At 26.4% G+C, this 19,895-nt stretch overlaps 1 protein-coding gene across 1 annotated transcript; it reads right to left on the reverse strand.

Moving 5' to 3' along the window:
• Window positions 1-839: 839 nt before the first annotated feature.
• LOC113553555 (hypertrehalosaemic prohormone-like) lies at window positions 840-3,948 on the reverse strand. The gene is made up of 2 exons (XM_026956931.1): window positions 3,429-3,948; window positions 840-1,186 (listed from the first exon to the last, which is right to left on the reverse strand). The coding sequence occupies exons 1-2, from the start codon at window positions 3,588-3,590 to the stop codon at window positions 1,136-1,138; spliced, it is 213 nt and encodes a 70-aa protein (XP_026812732.1). The 5' UTR covers window positions 3,591-3,948; the 3' UTR covers window positions 840-1,135.
• Window positions 3,949-19,895: the final 15,947 nt, after the last annotated feature.

Below are 19,895 nucleotides of genomic sequence, written 5' to 3' on the forward strand. Positions count from 1 at the left end.
AACATTATCATTCATATATTGTTACCTAAGTAGACGCTATTAACGTATTAAGCGAATCGTGAAGTCCGTTGAATTCTAAATATCATTGAAACGACTACGACTGATGCAAACTGTAATAGAATAAATTGCACTGTAGTTATATATACATAAATTATGTTGTTAATTCTTTGTGATCAAGAATCGTTTCAATGACAATACTTTTTACATCAAACACAATATTAATAATAATTTGTAAAGTACTGACGTAATGAAATGCATGTATATTAAATTCGTATAATGTTTGTTATATTTTTATAATTATGGGCTATAGTGTATTTTAATTTATTTTAATTTTTATTGTTTTTTTTTTTTGCATAAAAAAAAAATAGCGGAAAATATGTTTTAGGTTCAATTTATTTATTTTTATCGCCTTTAACTTGTGGCATTTTATATTTTTTTCAATTGAGGTTATTCAGCCAATTACACTATTTGTATAAATATATATATATATATATATATATATATATTAACAATGTTATAAAACAATTTTCTATGCATAATTACATTATAATGCACTTTTCGACGTTTTTATTTTTACTGAATTTTCAGAACATAAAAATTCTAATTATTCTTACAATAAACTTAGCATACCTTGGCATACGATATAATATATTTCGTATATATTGTGATCACGAATTCATATAATTATTAAGGATTATACCTATAATAATTGATAATACTGTTGTTACGTCAGGTATCAATAATAACACATTTGTCAACTTATTCAGTCCAACATTTCCAGACTAATAAATGAAAACACAAATTATAAAAATGAACGAATGTAGTAGGTTTGATAGTTTTTTTAATACAGAAAGCAATGCATTTTGAATAGATCTTTTACAAAAAACTAAAATATTGTCTAAAACATATCGAAAATAAACAAAACAGTGGTTGATGGATAATAATAAGTTAAGTGGATATAATAATTGATAATGGTAGAATTTTATATTATTATTATTACCATCTTAATAGTGTGACTAAAAGTAAAAATTTAACATTTCAGCTGACGGAGTATCATAGTATAAGTCCCGTTGTTAATGATCTATGGCTGGCGTATGGTATATTGGCGGTGGTCATCTCTTGCAACCGTAGCTGTTCAAGACGTGATGGACATTCGTTCACACATTGCGATCCGCTGCGCTTCATTCTGCGAAAATTAAAATAAACAATCAATAGTCGGTTAAAAACCAATAGATTCTTAGTAAAGTTGTACTTAGAATATGGATACAAGTCTATGATGTACTTTTAGAATTAATATTCGACTCAAACCTAACTTTATGGATGAAAAATGTTCTTTTAATTTTCAGATTTTTACTAATTTTTGTACATCATTTCCATAATAATACTTAGTTTCACTTAATTCCGTAATCATTTTTTCTTACAGTGATGTTATAATACGTTGAATATAATAATAATTAACGATTCAATTATAACAATATTTGTGTTTACTGAAAAATTCTAAATTAACGGACTAAAAATTATGTTAATGTTCAAGACGTTATCTTTTCTATGATTGTTTATTTTCGTGGAGCCAACCATGATATTAACATTAAAAAAAATTCCAGTTACGCCACGCTGAACGGTTATAATATCCTTAGAAATTAGTCAGTCATGCGTCAGATTATATTCAGATATATCATTAATTAATCTAAATCATTATTATTATTTTTTAGCAAAATATTTTTTCAAACGGATTTTGCACATTAATGTACATAACATTTAATTAATATTAAATTTCCGGTGACAAACTACTGAGGTAAACATAAACATGACCCTTCCTGATCAACGGTATGTATATGAGAGCTGTGGTTATTTTTTTATGGTAATTTCAAAAAACAGCATTTTTATTTTATAATAAATTGTTTATGGACATTTGTCATTTCATGTGAAAAACCTTTCTTCAGTGACGTATTTAGTATTTAATAATATTTCATTAAATTTATGATTGTAATTGGTCACCACATCTCGAATTGACGCGTTACCTACCTACACTAGTACAATGTATTGAGAAATATTGAATAAAAGTTTTATTACTATACATAACATAATAACATTTTAATATTGTATAGTTGTACATATTTTATATTTTATTAAATAATATCAAGTTGAAACAATAATAGCGAATGTCTGATTATGCCATGAAAAGTATCGGGAACATTTTATTTTTGAACTATATGTCTTAATGTTTATTATAATTTTTGATACTGCTCAAGAATATTAATATCAATATAATGACAATGTACGTTATAAAAGTGGTCCACAGATGGAAAATGAGCGAAAGGAGTAATTGAAAAAAACGTTAGACTAACCAAACCAATAACGAAATAAATTAACGTACACATCATCATATATTATAAAGAAAAAAAATACAATATATATATATATATATATGTTCTTATTGGTTGGAAAAAAAATACTATCCTCACGACTAGGTTGTACACAATTTATCGGTGTTTACTAGTTGCGGTCAACCAATTAAAAGGTTACCTACTAATTACGGCCACTGTTTGAGCTCTAATAACTCAATAGTGGGATAAAAGTACAAAAATATATAAATATTTCTTAAATGTATAGTATTTTTATATTTCAAAAACAACAGTGATCGACTTCAGTTAACAAACTACAGTGACGGTTAATAATCATTTAAGATTACTATACAGTATATTATATAGTATAAACTTACATAAAATGGTATTTAATAGCTCTAAAGTCAACTCTAATATAAAAGCATGGAACTTGTACACACCAACAAAATTTCCAGATTGGATTACTTATTCAGCTCAAATTTCAAATAAAATTTTTTAGGTACTCATTATAATATCATACTACTAATAAATAATTTAAATTCTAAATTTTTAACTCATTTTATTATCAGTGTAAAAGCTCAGTCTTTGCTGTGACCGCAACTTAGACATTACCTACAGTTGCAGCAACCGCTATTGTTATATGTGCTTATCTCAAAAATCATCCATGACCGTAACTAGTATACAGTTGTATACTAATGTCTAAGTGAATGTGATCCATTATAAGAAAGTTCGGTTAGGTCACAGGCGGGACCTATTACGGTATCATAATATAATAGTAATAGCATACAGAAATACCTGCAGTGCAGTACACACGGATAATATAATTGTGTATAGCCTACTCAAAATTATTATTATCAATGAAAATAAGGACGAAGTCGTCTGGTCTGTATACACTGTATAAACTATTATACGACGCACGTAAGTTATGGACATATACGTGTACATATTATATTATGTGCGTGTATCGTTGGTGTCGCACCGACCGTATTTGTCTAACACACCTGTGACACGTAACAATACACCGCACAGAGTGCGGAAAAAAATATAAAAATTAAAAAAAATCGAATCAAAAACATCGTTTACCTGCACCAGTTTGTATATGTAGATGAGCGTGTCCATGGACTTGCACTCGTCCGATGCAGGCGCGTTCCTCTTGCCCTGGCCCCACGTCGGCGTGAAGTTCACTTGGCCGACGGCGATGCACGCGCACAACATGAACACGGCCAACAACAAAAAGGTGCGCATGGTGGTGATGGACGTCGTGGCGAAAATGTATAATAATATTATAAACGTTATATTATTTGCAGTGACCGTCGAGCGATTCGCAAACGGCCGTGCAACGATAAATATTGTATGTATAATATTATATGCGGCTGGTGGTGTTGAGGTTTTCGGCAAAGGCCTTTGGACTTTGACACGAACGATTTATTAGCGGATGATTGAAAATCGATATTTAGCCGTCCAGACGTGCGTGACGTTTAATGTTTTGTGCGGTTGCTGGACGTTTCGGTGTATGTGTATAATATAATAATATTATACTCGTATTCAGTTGTGCGCGGGTGGTTGCAGCGTACGAAAATGACGTGGTGTGACCGCGGAATGTCGAGAGTCAAAAGTGATGGCCGACACCCGCAAAGTCTCCGGCTTATATACCTACCCCTGGACGCCTACGCCCCCGAAGAAACCCAACGACGACTTACGCACTCGAAGCGCACCCTACAACACCGTTTGTGGTGTGCGTGCATATGTGTGAATTTTACTTGTTTCGTCTGATACACAGCTTCATTTAATTACAAATAAAAATACATACATGTATGTGATTAAATTGTGTTTTGCAATTCATTAAATTTTTTTTTTTTTTATGAAGAGTTCCAACGCTGCATGGTTAATTTATTACAATTTTGTTATTCAAATAACTTTACCAAATTAAAATTATATAATATTAACAGTATATACTATACAATATACATATAACAATGTTTTTATACGATTGTCAATCGTAGTAGTACCTACAATATGTTATGTGTTATTTTATATTATATTTAGGTTAACGAGACTGGGTACGAATCGTAACAATTTTCGTGAAATTGTTTGTTTTAAACAGGATTCAACTTCTACTGTTCTATAACATTTTTAATCAGCAAAGTTATCTTTAAAAAACTGTTACAATTCAGTAGTCAGTATAAGAACGAAATATGTAACTTGTGTGTACTAAAATTGTATTATTTAACGATGAATAAAGTAACAAACGAACACCAAAAAAAAATATAAGTAATAAAATCATAAAAATAACAATTGGTACAACAGTTATACATACGAATGGATTGTGATAATTTAACCTTTTTTACAAATTAATAAAATCCATATAAGTTCCAATAAATATTTATACGTTACGTAAGTAGTAGATACTTATAATCAGGTATACATCAGATTTATCACTTGACTTATAAATCAATATTAATGTATAATAATAATTGACTTAAAAAGTATTTTAATATTATTTTAATATAAATAGCTAACAAATACTATTTAGATATAAATTGTGAAAGTAATTTAATGTTACAGTTGTAACGATTAACTGTTCAATAATTGTCCACATTAAATAATCAAACATTTAAAACATATTTATTAGACAGAGGTCTGAGAGAAGTTGTTGAGAACAAGACTAATTCAAAGAGTACTATTTTCTATTCATATATTTTATATAAAAATACTAAATAAAGAATTAAAACGATGTTGAGTACCGAGAAAAAAATTGTGTTTTTGTTTTTACTTTCCGTTGTCATAAACATGATATCAGATTATTGATAAGAAGATTAATATTCAGCATTTTTCAATCAAAGTATTTTTATTTGTCATAATGATAGTAAAATATTGACTTTTATACAATTGTCGCGTATTACGATTGTACCCAGTCACCTCTAATCAGTTCATCTATGTATATAATTCGATTTATCTTCGTTAATTCATAAGTTGCTTTATTTTTGATTTTTATCGTTTCGAATAAAACAACATTGACAATATTTTGGGTTTGAGACAAAAGTTGTGAAAAATTAGTAGTTACCTTAGTAATTACACTACCCTAAACCCACAAAATTAATTTGTTTGAATGGAGGTATTATACAATGTAATGGAGCTCACAGCAATAGCAATTATGTGCATACAGTACGACGTAGGTATATCCTAAGAATTATTTAATTTAGTTGATTAGTTCACAATACGAGCTGGATGAATCCTGTAGGTCAAAAAAAATAACCATTTTATATTTTATATTAAACATAATATGATACTTAGATGATTCTATAAAAATAATAATAATAATTTTACGTAAATAATGTTTAAAAAACTGTATAGATACACATAAGTACGTTTAGAATCTGTTTTATCCAAACGGCCTTACGATTATTTGTAAAACTTAAATATTTAATAATATATACATAAAATGTATAACGTTTCGTGATATGCAAGTGCAGCGCATTAGTTTTTATAGAGATATCATACATCCTATTATCTGTGTATATACGCATGGTAAATAATAGTAATAATATATAGACAATAGACACATTGTACAAACATATACAAATAAGAAAAGCGTTCGTAGTACATTCTTAAAAATATCATGACGGCCGATAAATTTATCGTAAGTACTAAGCTCGACATAATATAACAGGTGTAGTGCATCGTTTTTCCGATCGCCTTGAGAATTTTTACTGTACAACCAACTATAGCGGGTGATTCATTTAACGTGAGATACACAATATATTAAAAAAAATGATTTATGTTTTTTAAAAATGTTTTTACATATATGTAATTATAATTTTAAGCTGTTAAGACATTATCTAAAACAGATATTATTTTTTTGTTGTAATTTTTAAAATTTGTTGAACTTTTATTAAATTGCAACATGTATTTTTAATTTCTTTTTCCAAAGCAACATAATATTATTCGAAGTATACATTTTTCGGTGTATAAAAATTGAATTTGAAATGAGCAGTAAGATGTGGGTAGTAAGTATTTAAAGTTGTGATGATTGAAATAGAAATGGAGTGGTAGACTGATAGAGTACCCCGCTAAATGCTGGCCCACTAGTTCATTAATCTAAATCAAAAATATTTAATACAGTTATAAGTTTATAACTATGAAACAATATTTTGTCTTAAATTTAATTTTTTAAAAACTTCGAACAATATTTTGGGGTATGAAATGAAAAATGTATAATTACAAATATTGTTATTTAAAAAAGTAAGTTAAAAACTTTTTTCCAAAAATATTGTTTTGTACTAACTTAAAATCATATAAAAGAATCAATATACAAAACGTTAATGTTTTCAGAAATAATAATGATAGTTTTACGATAATACAATGTTATTATATTATAAAACAATTTGTCGACAATGTGTATGAAACATTTATTTACTCAATGTCTTCTGTTTATAATAATTAATATTTTTTTAATATATAAAATAAAATACATTCATTAATACATATAAAATAATTCCATGAAATACATATAATAGGACACAATCATAATAATATACATAAACTAATGACCAAAGATGGCCCAGCGTCTCTCAAAATTTGGTCATTTTTTTTTTTTATTATACCTATGTAGTTTCTAATGTATAATACTAATGTTATTTTATACTACATGAATATAGATTTTATACATTTTAAGGTTCTATTATCAGCTTTAGTAGGAAATAAGTCCACACATGGAAAATACGTCTCATTATTATAAAATATATTTTTAAAATTATATTCATTAACCTGCTGCTATAAAGCTATAAACTTTATAGTATAAAGTCATAAACAAATTTTAATTTTTAAGACTACGTATTGATCCTGTAATAGTGTAATAGTGACTTTATGTGGGTCGCGATAGATTTTCAGTGGAAAACTTAGTTCTTGATTCTAAAAAGATTAAGAACCACTGCCATAGACACAAGTACGTATAGTGACGGAATATGGATGGGCTTAATCAAATTCTCCATATTATAATACAATAGAATTACACGAAGAAATAACTGCAGTTGAAAATTGGAAATAACAAGGATTGTATCTAAGGAATTGTTTGTGAAAAATATATTTGGAAAAGCAACCAGGATTTAAGGATATAAAATTAAATGTAAGGTATCCTATGCGTTACGAAAAAATGTTTTCAGGTTCAATAATAAATGTTTATTCGTACCACATCATGATAAAGTTTTATTAAGTAATACGTCATGTTCTATAGACTCGTTATTATCTGTATCATATTGCTGCGGCAGAAAGTAAAATTGCCATCAATTTTTATCTAACGCAATAAATATAACTACTAAATTTGTATTAGTAATGATTGGCAACAAACCTACTAAAGATATCTACAAAAACAGAATTTATTTGTTGGCCTTTCAGTCTCAATTTCATAAATCGAACAAAATACAGTTGATTGAAGATATTATTATGTTTTATATAGAAACAGCGGCTTCATTGTATCTAAAATATTTTTTTTTAACTACAGTTTTAATTATCTACTTTTAAAGTATTTTACATAAGCTACAAGCTAGTCATATTAATCAAATTTAAAATTTTACAGTAAAGTAAAAATAATTTAAAAAAAGACGAAATTCATATTATTTTTCTAGTTTGGTTTTAAGTTGATATTATTAATTTGGGCTATTACTTATCAGGCTAGTTATACCATATAGGCACGCTTAGCTTTTATTAGCATTTGACAAGAGTCAACATTTACAGTAAACTAGTCCATGGTGTTAGATAAGTTTTCCAACATATTTTACAGTTTTCAATTTTTCTTCTGTCTTTTATCTTAATTTCCTTAGTATTTTTCATTCAATACTGTTTATTTTTTAATTGTTCTTTGCTTGAATTTCTATCAACGCATTGATAACATTCTGATGATTTGTATGTTGTTTATAAAATTGTTGGTTATAATATGAATGAAATAATTCCGGACCATATAGCATTCCATGCAGTAATTTCCAATAATTAAAACATCTACAGATCGACGATTAAGTATTTGTTAGATTACACAAGATACAAGTTATCAGTTACCATTTTGTAAATAAACATGTTTTCATAAATGCGCCCAAACATATTATCAGTTTTTTGGTAAATTGTTCCTACTTCATCCAAAAGTGTTATGCCTATGCAATACACCTATAATAGAGAGACGTTTGTTAATTGAATATGTATATTTAATTATATATTCGAAGGAGAATCACAAAAATATAGGATGAAGGGCACACAAACTAACGAACAAGTAGAGCAACCGTTAATAATAGTTACCGATATTATTTAATTGACGTAACTAGTATAATTATATATAAAATACTGATTATTAATTAACACTATTAATTATTAAGCACCAATATCCCGCCACTCTCGGGACTACTTGGTAGGTATATTATTCGTCAACCATACGCAAAAATAATACAATTTAATACATGTATTAAACATTATACAACATTATACAGTATTTAAAAGTTTAAAATGCCGGACAAACGGTCATGGCATAGCGAACAATTCTAAACGCCTGGAATATTCTACTATTCGGCGACGGCCGAACCGATCTCAAAGCCACAATGTTATTATAATAAACAATAATGATTTGGACATCCGCTACTGAACAAGAACTAACACAGAACAAAGAAACTAAAAACAATTACGCTTTTGTGAAGTATCTACGTCGTTTTACTTTCAAGACACGGAGTAATAGACTTTATGCCTATTATGTGTAATCCATATTATAGTATTATTTGGGTTTTATTTTTAGTATGTTCTTAAAATTGTGTAAATAATAAATATTGTTATTCAATAGAACTATTACACCATTTAAGTTTTGCAAGAACTTTTCTTGCGGCCCCTTAACAAATAAAACACTTAAAAAGCCTTAAATATTTTGAATAATGAATAATGTTAAGTTACCTGACCAATTGAAGTATACTTAATGGCATGATTACGAATATGAATCAATATAAAAATATTATTTTCATAAATTTTGATAGACTGTTTTATTTAATCTAAAAATACACACTATTATAAAGGTACTTGTTTGTTATTACAATAATTAATAAGATAACAAATGTTTCATTGTATTGTTTATTATTCTTCAGAAGATTACAACAAAAAATACCTAAAATATTAAGTCATCGATATTGCTAAGATATACATAATTTCGTCTTATTAATATTTAATATTATGTTAACCCACATATTATTATTTATAACCACGATGCACTTTGAGTTTATTTTAGTCCATGAATTCGTTCAAACTTCAAATACATAAAGGATTTTAAATCCCACATGTTATCGTTGTTATAAACTATAAATTTAGAACTTGTGATAGTAAATATTCTAATCAAAACATCAAATTCATAATAATAATCGTTGAAAGCGGTAAAGTTTAAATCAAAATGCAACTAATCTAAATATATATAATGCATATCGGACGTATACGATTTCATTCAAGTCTCCATGTAGATTTTAGTACCTTGCGTATAATGTTTACAGTAGACATTAGTTTATCACTAAACTGTATCAAGTATGTAGGTAAGATATGCAACAAATTAAATCGATAACAAATATTTACTTGCGTATAGAAATAATAATAATAATAATCTCTATTCGCGAAAATAAATTCTAATCATGTAATAATTGACTGAAAGTGTATAAGTAATGTATTATGTAATAAATGAAATCTATATGATAAATATTAAATATTATATCAAGTCAAAAATATAAAATGTCATACAAAAACAAAAAAATCAACTATTAATATTAAATTAAAAGCATAATAAGATAAAATCATAATACATGTCGATAAAGTAAACATCATTTGCTAAAACAAACATTCGAATCTCGAACACACGTCATATCATCCTAATATCATTCCTTGTTACCCAACCCCACGCTTGGATTTGAGTCTGTCTTTGACGTCATTTTAATGTATGTGTTTGTAGTTTATTGATGATTCTTAAATCAGATATTGCAGAGTCATAATTTCAAAAGAGTTTACACGATATGTAATGTATCAACATTACATATCGTTGCATATCTGTCATCTGAAGATGACATATATGCAATGGGAAGAAAAAACTTGGTAGCCTATAATTTGGAGTGCAGCCCCCTTTAAAAACAGAAATTCAATTATTAAAGAGTGATACTGTGATATTTTTTTAGTATTTAAAATACAATTATTTTTAACATAAATATAATTTTGAAGATATATGAGAATTATTGTGCTAAACAAATTTTCGATAAAAAAAAGATTAATTTATTTGGTTATAATTCAAAACCAAATAACCACGTAAACTTGTAATTATAAACATTATATGAAATAATATGATTTTCAAAAATCATAACTCTTTTTTACTATTGATCTAGATAAATGAAATTTTGAAATTTTTTATTTTTTTTTTTTATAGATGACGATAAAATATTGATGAACGAATAAAAATATTTAAAAAATTAAAACTGGGTTCCAAATAAATTGTTCATATTCTAATTAAAAAATATTGAAAATATATACACAATATTTTTTTTTTAAGCGTTTAAAGTTAGAATTTTGACTAAATTCATACTGATGTGGTTAGTGTTTAAATGTTTAAGCTGTCAAAACAAATAGATAAAAAAATAAAGATAAAAATATTTTCTAGAATATATAAATTAAATATAATTTTCGTAATTTTCTCAAAAGAGTTTTTAGTGCTAAATGTTTGCTAATAAACTTTTTTATCGTAAAAATAATAAATTGTTAAAATAAAAAATACTTAAAAAAATCTTATCCGTGTGGACACATTTTATTAAATTTCATTCGTTTACAATCTCTCAACAAATTGACAATGATTGATTATAATTTGTATAGGTGCATTTATAGATTTTGCTCTTGAAAGGTTTCAATCATTGATACAAAACTAACAAAAAAAAACAAAAAGTCTTACTCTATATTGTATGCCCTGTCAACGATTTCATAAAACTGAACTATTATACCTATTAATTTAAGTATAAATATAAGAAAATAATCGACAATAATTTTACTAAGTTAATTTATTGGTAATAACGATGACTATTTTTTTTTTTTATAAAACGATAATTATTATATTATATATAATGACATAAAAGTAAAAAGTTCTAATCTATATTACAGTATTATATTATTTATTATTATGTATAAAATAAGAATGCACATTCTGAGCAATAGGAAAAGAGTTGTTAGTAAAGCTATTAACATTTCAAAATAAACTTTATGTGTCTAAAGGTAATTTAATAATAATTGAAAGTATATGTGTTGTAATTGTAAAGCAAAAAAAAAGTTTTTCGTAAGGCCGAACATGAATACCGGCGTAATCATAAAACATTTCAAATTATAGATACCGTGTCTCAGGAGTTGATAATTTTCAAAAATGTAAAATGAATATTCAATTATTTAATACATTTAAAGTTCACGATTTATTTTATTAATAACAGGGCATAGAAATTATTAATAAGGGTTAAGGCCTTCCCACACTGAATACGTCGGCGTTCGTTGCGATGACGTATGTCCTAAGTATACGTTCAATAACGCACCGTGCTCGAGACTCACACTAAATACGTTTATTGGTTATCCGTCTGATAAAAGTTAGCTACAAATTATAACTATTCCGATATAACCAATAACCAGAATAACCTATTTATCTCTAACTGGGTTGAAAGCTTGTTATAATAAGCTAAGTAGCTATAGTTACTCCTTTCCATATTTTTCTTTTTCTTCTTTGTAATTTAAATTCTTCCACGTTCCTAAACTTTTGTCATAAAGTACTGGCCTTTTTTCCACTTCAACTATAAGTTTTTCTTCCGTATTTTACATACAATATGTTAAATCATATTCACAAGAACTATGGGACCACACTATACCAAAAGTTAATAACATACTTCAGTACTTCACTGTTAAAGTACAGGTACCAATGAATTATATCATTAGGAATACTGTGTTTATCAGTTTATCACACAATATTACGAAAATAAAGATATTTTAAAACAACGATAAATGATTCGATTCGAATATGCAGACGCATCATGCATTCCACTGATAGAATTTTTGTATCGTATTACGTCGACGCGCCGTACGGACATCTTCAATTTTTGACCAGCCGTATCCATTGTGCTGATTCGTATTTAAAATTTAAATATACGTTGAATTTAAAAAAAATGTACGTCATTGCATTGGACACCGACGTATTTACTGTGGGGAAGCATTTATAAAAAACGTCGAATTATTAAATATTTAAATGTTTCTATTGCTTATTAGTTATTGCCATACTTAGTATTTCCTATCTGAAATTGTATGATTACTATTATAATGATCAATTATGGCCTAATACGTTTGGTTAGAGCAGACTTTCGACGAGTGCACAACGGACATAATAAAAACTCGAATTATTTCGATACAAATAAAAAAAAAATGAAAAATATTTAACAGTATAATGATCAATATAAAATTCTCGCATACGTCACGTTCATATTGTGTCAACTTGTGTAATAAACAATTTACAATTAAGATTGTAACGATTGTATTATTTTATTTATTCGAGGAAAATGAAAAGTGAAGGAAAATTCAAGAATTATTTTTTATTTTTTTTTGTAGGAAAATGGACCCGCTCGGCATTTTAAATGGTAAAATGTTTGACAATAATACAGTGTATTCTCGGTTATCCGCGGGCGGAATAGGACGACAGGGCATCCGTGGATAAGCGAATTCCACGGATAATCCGTCAAATTAAAATTACGAATTAAACGTATCAACAATTACCAAAAAGTATAATGTATTACGCGTGTAGATAAGTCAAATGGTCAAGAGTGGCGAACTAAGTTCCTACACGAGACCTAGCAGGTAAAAAAATATATGTGTTAGTTGTACTTACACGGTAAAAAATAGGTACATATTAAGTAAGTTCCTACATAGTAAAAAAAAGGCACGTATGTAACACTACATATTATATTACTATATACATTGTATAATTATTCAATAATTATAAAAATACTATATTTTATAGGTATAAAAAATAATACTATAATTTATAAGTTATCAATCTGATTATATATTGTCATTCATTTATATAATTAATAAATAAAAATAATATTTTATGTGCGGGGAAGGGAAGACCTCCTAAATTCGACATATATAATATAATATAGTATATATATATATATATCATTAGTAGGACTATTGCATATTAAAAGTGCATCAATTATTGACTATAAGAATTTAATAAAACAGTTATTATTTACTCATACTTATAGAAATATAGAGTATGACGAATGTTTTACAAGATGTATCGTCAAGCATCCCAGTAGTCAGCACGCCATAATAATGTTATATTGCTTCGTGACGTTAGCAATTAATTTTGGTGTAAATGCTTGTGTGGCTTCTTTGAAATAGATAAAAATAATAAAAAAGACATAGTTATCATACTCCACAGTTGCAAATTGATCAGTTTTCCGATACAATGAATAATTGCTGTCTAAATAAGTTTAAAAAACTTATACACGAACAGTACCGTAAATTAAAAAAATTGTAATCTGTCATGAGATAAAATAATGTAAATACTTTCAAGTTTCAAACATTAGTCGTTATTCAAATTATTATTTCGTACTACCCATAGCCAATTCGGTATTAGGACCTACACATAACCATATAGATTATACGTACAACAATCATCAATTCAATCAGGTGCGTAATAGTATGCATAGAAACGATAATCATTTCGACTACTTTAGTACCTACCAATCTACCTATTAACTATCAAGTTATACACCATCAGATTGTATTTTTTTTTAATCATTATTATTATTATCTAACACTTTTTTCCCCGGAAAATGGATCAATATCTTACCTCGATACGATGCGACTACTTTTATTTTATTTACAGTATTGCCGAGGCGGCAAGGCATATGGGAAATGAAGTAAATTATAATTATATAGCCTATAGGTTAGTTATAGTATAGTTATAGTATAGGGCCTATACCTAATATTTTTTGTAAGTTCGTGAGCGATGAAATTAATTTACGTCCCTATAAATATCTAATTGGAGGGGGGATAAACAGTTATTTATTGAGTTATGAGTACAGGCAAGGGAGGCTAAACTTGAGATATGATAATGTAACTTTAATGTTTAATTTATTATGAAAATATTTAAATATGATTGTGTACGTTTATGTAACACCTATAAATAAGTATTTGTTTGATACTTACGTCTTAGTATAAATACTAAATAGCAACACAGAGGAGTGGTTTAGGCTTCCTTAGCATTTTCATCCACACCGTTGACTAAGCAATAACTGTCTTCAATCATCAGTCACCACCAATAAAAAATTATTTGGAATACATATATTATAATCTTATAGGTGCCTCCTTGAAAGGTGGCATAACTTTTTAACTTTTACCAGTAACCAGTAAAATGTAGACTGTCAACTACAACACTAGTACACTACCAACTAGCATAAGCTCACAAGCAATATAATAATACAAGTTAAAATTATTCGTAGAACAGTTACATTATCAACGTTTGAATATTATATATATCTCGCATGTATTGATGTGAAATAGTTATATGATCTAACACGTCTTGTCAATCGTCAAAATCGTTTCTAAAAATATCAAAGAGAAAACTTTACAATCATTAACAGTTTATAGAGCGTTTTCAAAGCATTTGTATATTTAATTTCAACAATTTTCGATGCGTCGTTATTAAATGTATAATTTTTATATGAGTTATAATTATAAATGTATGTAAGTACATTCATATTTTTATCAAATTATGCGTTTGTCGGTTTTGTAATTTCATCACGATTTCAATTCGCATTTTTATTATAATACGATTTACTTCAAACGTAATTTTTTTTTTACAGAATATAATACCTAAGGCGAATACATAATCGCGAATAATCACCACTTTAATGTCTAAAAGTGATTTCAGATTATTCAGTTGAGTAGTACGTTTTATATTTTATACAGTGATTTTTTCTTATTTATAAGTACTTATCGCAGTAAAAATATAAAAAAAAAAAATTCTCTTTGGTAATTTTACATTCGTTTTTGACCTATAATAATAGACATTAGAAATGTATAAGAAATTATATTATAAGACCTTATTGTTATAATATAAAGGTCCCTGAAATTAACCATCCAAATTCAACATTTCTGACTCGAGTTTTATCATTAATTAGTATAATATTTATATATATTTATTTATTAATATTAATTGTAAGCATACATTGAATATTTTCAAAATTGGCAATATATAAATTGTCTACAAAAGTTGAAACCGGGGTTAATTTTTTTCAAAAATGGACCAATTTTCATTTTTGAGTAGTCGAACATGTCAAAATATTCTACACAATTTGAAAGTATTTTTATGGACTATTTAAAATTTTATTTACTACTTCTGTTTACACAATTTATTGTAATTATTTGTAAAATTGGAAATTTTTAACCACCATTTACTCAAAAACCATAAACAAATTTATTTTCTACAATTGTATGCACTAATCAGAAATGTTTAGCTTAAAATTTTAAAATCTCAATAATGACTAACAACTTTTAAATTTTTCATAACAAATAATTACAAATAGTGCAAATGTAAAGCATAGTAAAAAATTTGAAATACTCCATGAATCCCAACAGGTTAGGTTTTATTCAGTGAAGTTTTTTTTATTCCTTATACACAAGTATTCCCTAACTGTGGGAGGGTAGACCACTGTGTATGAGATTTTTATCAATATTAATATAATTTTGGTTTATAAATCTATAGTATTTTTTATATTTAATAATAATACTCTAAATTTGAGGATGGTTGTTAATAAGGGTATTTCTGAGTTCGCTCTTGTTGGTTAGTGTCGAATTGCTTACAGTGTGTCATTTTAATATATTTTAAGTAATAATTCTGACGTGGTTTAGTGTGTATATTTTGTATTGGTCAATCATATAGTAGTGTGTTTATTGTTTAATTATACACTTATACCACTTATACATATAATGTGAAACGAATGCTATAACGGATTTATGTGATCTATTTTAATTATGTTTTACATTTTACATATATTACATAAATTTATATTTAAAATAATGTACTCATCGCTCTTCACATAAATATGTTTAGTGAGATCAATTATCTTATTAACGAATAAAATGCAATAATTAAATAATAAATATACATCACAGTAAAATAATTTTAAAAAATCAGAACTGATTCAATGTTTTACATACCAATGCTTCAATTACACATGACCTAACTCATAAAAAAACAGACACCTTTCACGTTGCTTTATATTTTTAAATAACCCATGTCACAAATGACTGTGACCATTCAAAAACTAAAAAAGTCAGTTTTTCGTAAAAAGCTGATCAATTTTTGTTAATATACAATAGCACAAAATTGTATAAATACAACATTTTTTTGAAGATGATTTCCAATAGAAAATTGGATATAATTTATATATAAATGTTTCTGGTATTTTCCATATTAGAAAAACATACAAACAATTTATTGGGATAAAGTGGGAATTTATTTGGCAAAAATTCAATTTTTGATAAAACATTTCAAACAAGTTGAAAAGTGTTGATAAATACATCTAAATACACGTAAAAATGTATTAATAAAAATACAAGTAATATTCAACTAGCATAAAAACGTTATCGAAAAATAGAGCATTATAAATCGGGGACTGGAAACTTAATAATTTTTACGGTTCCGGTTTAGGTTAGAATCCTAAAAGCACTAAAATTTGGGTTTAGGTTTCTTTTTGGTTTTTAAAAAATGAAAATTACGTTTCCTGTTTTGGTTTTATATAAAATTTTGTTGTTTTTCGATTTTTTAAAAAAAATTATAAAATAATAGTAGTGTAATTTATTTAGGTCATTATCAATTTTCAACCAGATATCATACCAATTGTTTAGGACAAAGGAAAAAACTAAAGAAGTAAAACAATTATTGAACACTAACAATTAATGCACATAACCCCGTTTTAAATAACCCTTTTTGTTTTTTTTTTTTAATTTTTATATCTAGTTTATACATTAATTGTTATGTATTAATTATTAATTACCACGTATTGTATCAGTATTCGGTATTTCAAATTTTAAAATATCACTAACTTCTTATTTATTATTACCACATACTATTTTTAATCTATTAAAAAACCGAAATTAATCGTAAAAATACATTAGAAAAAAAAATAATTCCGGCAAGGTTCTGACTAGGGGGCGTATTTGAGTAGGGGAGGGGGAAAAAATTATTTTTTCTTTTATACAAACTAAAAATAATTTATAGTTGATTACCTAAATAGGCATAAAATACTTTTTTTGTTAAGTATTATGATATCAATACGATTTACAATCTTAATCAAATAAAAATTTTTTAAATAAATTATATTAACTAATGTATTACATAGAAAAAAATACAAGCGATAGGGAGGGGGTGAGCGAATGCTGCCGTTGCTCCCCCCTCAAATACGCCCTTGCCGGTTCCTAATATTCAAAGGATTCCGGTTCTAAAACCGGTTCTTTTCGGTACGGCTCCAGTTCTTGTTATAAATATAGCATTGAATACAATAATTTGCTTAAGTTTAATACAAATATTATATAAACTACCTTAGTTATAAATAGCGCACATTTTAGCACAGTAAAATATTGAAAAACTCTATGATATAATATAACATATCGTTTTTAGTGAAAATCATCGTTCGTATTCAGTGATTTATCATTGTATTTCAATTGAACAAATCCGCCATAATAGTGGTTGAGTGAACTAGACATCAAAAAGGTACACTTAAAAGTACACACCTATATACTGTATCTAGGTTTTTTTTATGAGTTTTAACACTTGAACCAGTCCTGAGTTTCACTCACAGGAACGATTGAATTATTATAAATACAATATAAAATTAAGCGAATTACTAATAAAAGGTATACTACCTTAAAGTAAACATTTAGATACAATACATTTTAATGATTTAAGAAATATATGATCCGATTACTCAAATATATTGTAATATTTTTCCATAGATTACATAGGTAGGTATGTCGTTGTATTGTCACTAAATATGTGTTAGTCAAATGACTTAAATGTCCCATTTACTTTATATAGATTAAAAATAGAATACATTTATTTTAAATTATTTAATTGCATGTAAAACCAAATAAAATTTATATTTGTATAATAATATGTTATAATACTATAGCTAGAAGACCAGAACTATGGCTCACGTTTTTTAAAATACTTACTTCTAAATAGTAAATACTAATATAATGGAAATTAGTTATAAAAATTATTGAGGGATCCGGAAAATTCGTCGTGAGACGTAATAAAAATATATATTTTGGTTAGATTAACATTTATTTTAAATAAACTGATTAACCTAAACTGAAATTAAGGCTGAAATGATAAGTACATCGACTGTGGTTAGGCTCCTATAAGTTACAGGCTCAATGTTTTCGAAGGTTAACGCTATATGCATGTTACTTGTTTATAACACTATATACACTTTAACATTAAAATAGTAAGAAATAAATATTTGTAAGTTGTAACTGATATATTATTTTAGTAACTTAATCAGTAATCGGGAGGGACATAATCATTATCATTTCCATACTTCATTTCTTATGTATATATGATATACCTACCTAAATATGAATTATAAATTATAATATTTATGTACCTACTATAACATAATATTACCTTTGAATTTATCTAAAAAAACAAATAATAATAATTTTGATAATGGTCTATATAATATCTTATAAACAATTAAATAAATTTAACGTAAGTAGGTGGGTATATATGTTATATTGTTATAAATATTGTAAGTAGGTAAACTTGAGAACTAAAACTTCATAACATTAAAACATAAATTGATAGAGTTTTAGTTTTTTCATTAATTCTAATTGATATTATCTTTTTTATTCAAAATAAAAAATATAATAATAATAGTTATTAGGTATAACAAAATTCTTATACTGGGGATCCTACTAATGATATTTATATTAATTTAATTGGGTTGAAAACGATTTATACTCTACTATAGTGTTAAGAAATACATATTTTTTAAATAATTTATTATCAATTTACATATTTTTTCTCATTTTGAATTCTAATTATATTACAGCAATTGTATTAATTATTCTCTTAAATTCAGCAGTATAATAATATAAGAACAACTTGTATTGATATAAATGGTACATTGTACATAAGCATTTCACAAACTTCAGACTTATGTAGCATTGAGTATAAACATTGAAAATGATTCGGGTGATTTAGCTAATGAAATTTACACGGAAAAATTATATTTACTAACATAGATGGACTTTAGTATAAAATATGAATTTATTACTAAAAAGCTTATTGTTACAATAAATAATAAGTACTAAGTTAAAAAAAATAAAACAAATATCAATAAGTTTTAATTTGGTACCTACTATTTATAATAACAATAAGCTTAATCCGTGATTATTCTCTATTAAATAAAAAAAATCGTTGACATCAAAAATAATGGCACAAACTAAAATAGTTATTGGTGT

This window comes from Rhopalosiphum maidis, chromosome 2 (assembly GCF_003676215.2).
Source record: "Rhopalosiphum maidis isolate BTI-1 chromosome 2, ASM367621v3, whole genome shotgun sequence".
In the NCBI taxonomy this organism is placed as follows: Eukaryota; Metazoa; Arthropoda; class Insecta; order Hemiptera; family Aphididae; genus Rhopalosiphum; species Rhopalosiphum maidis.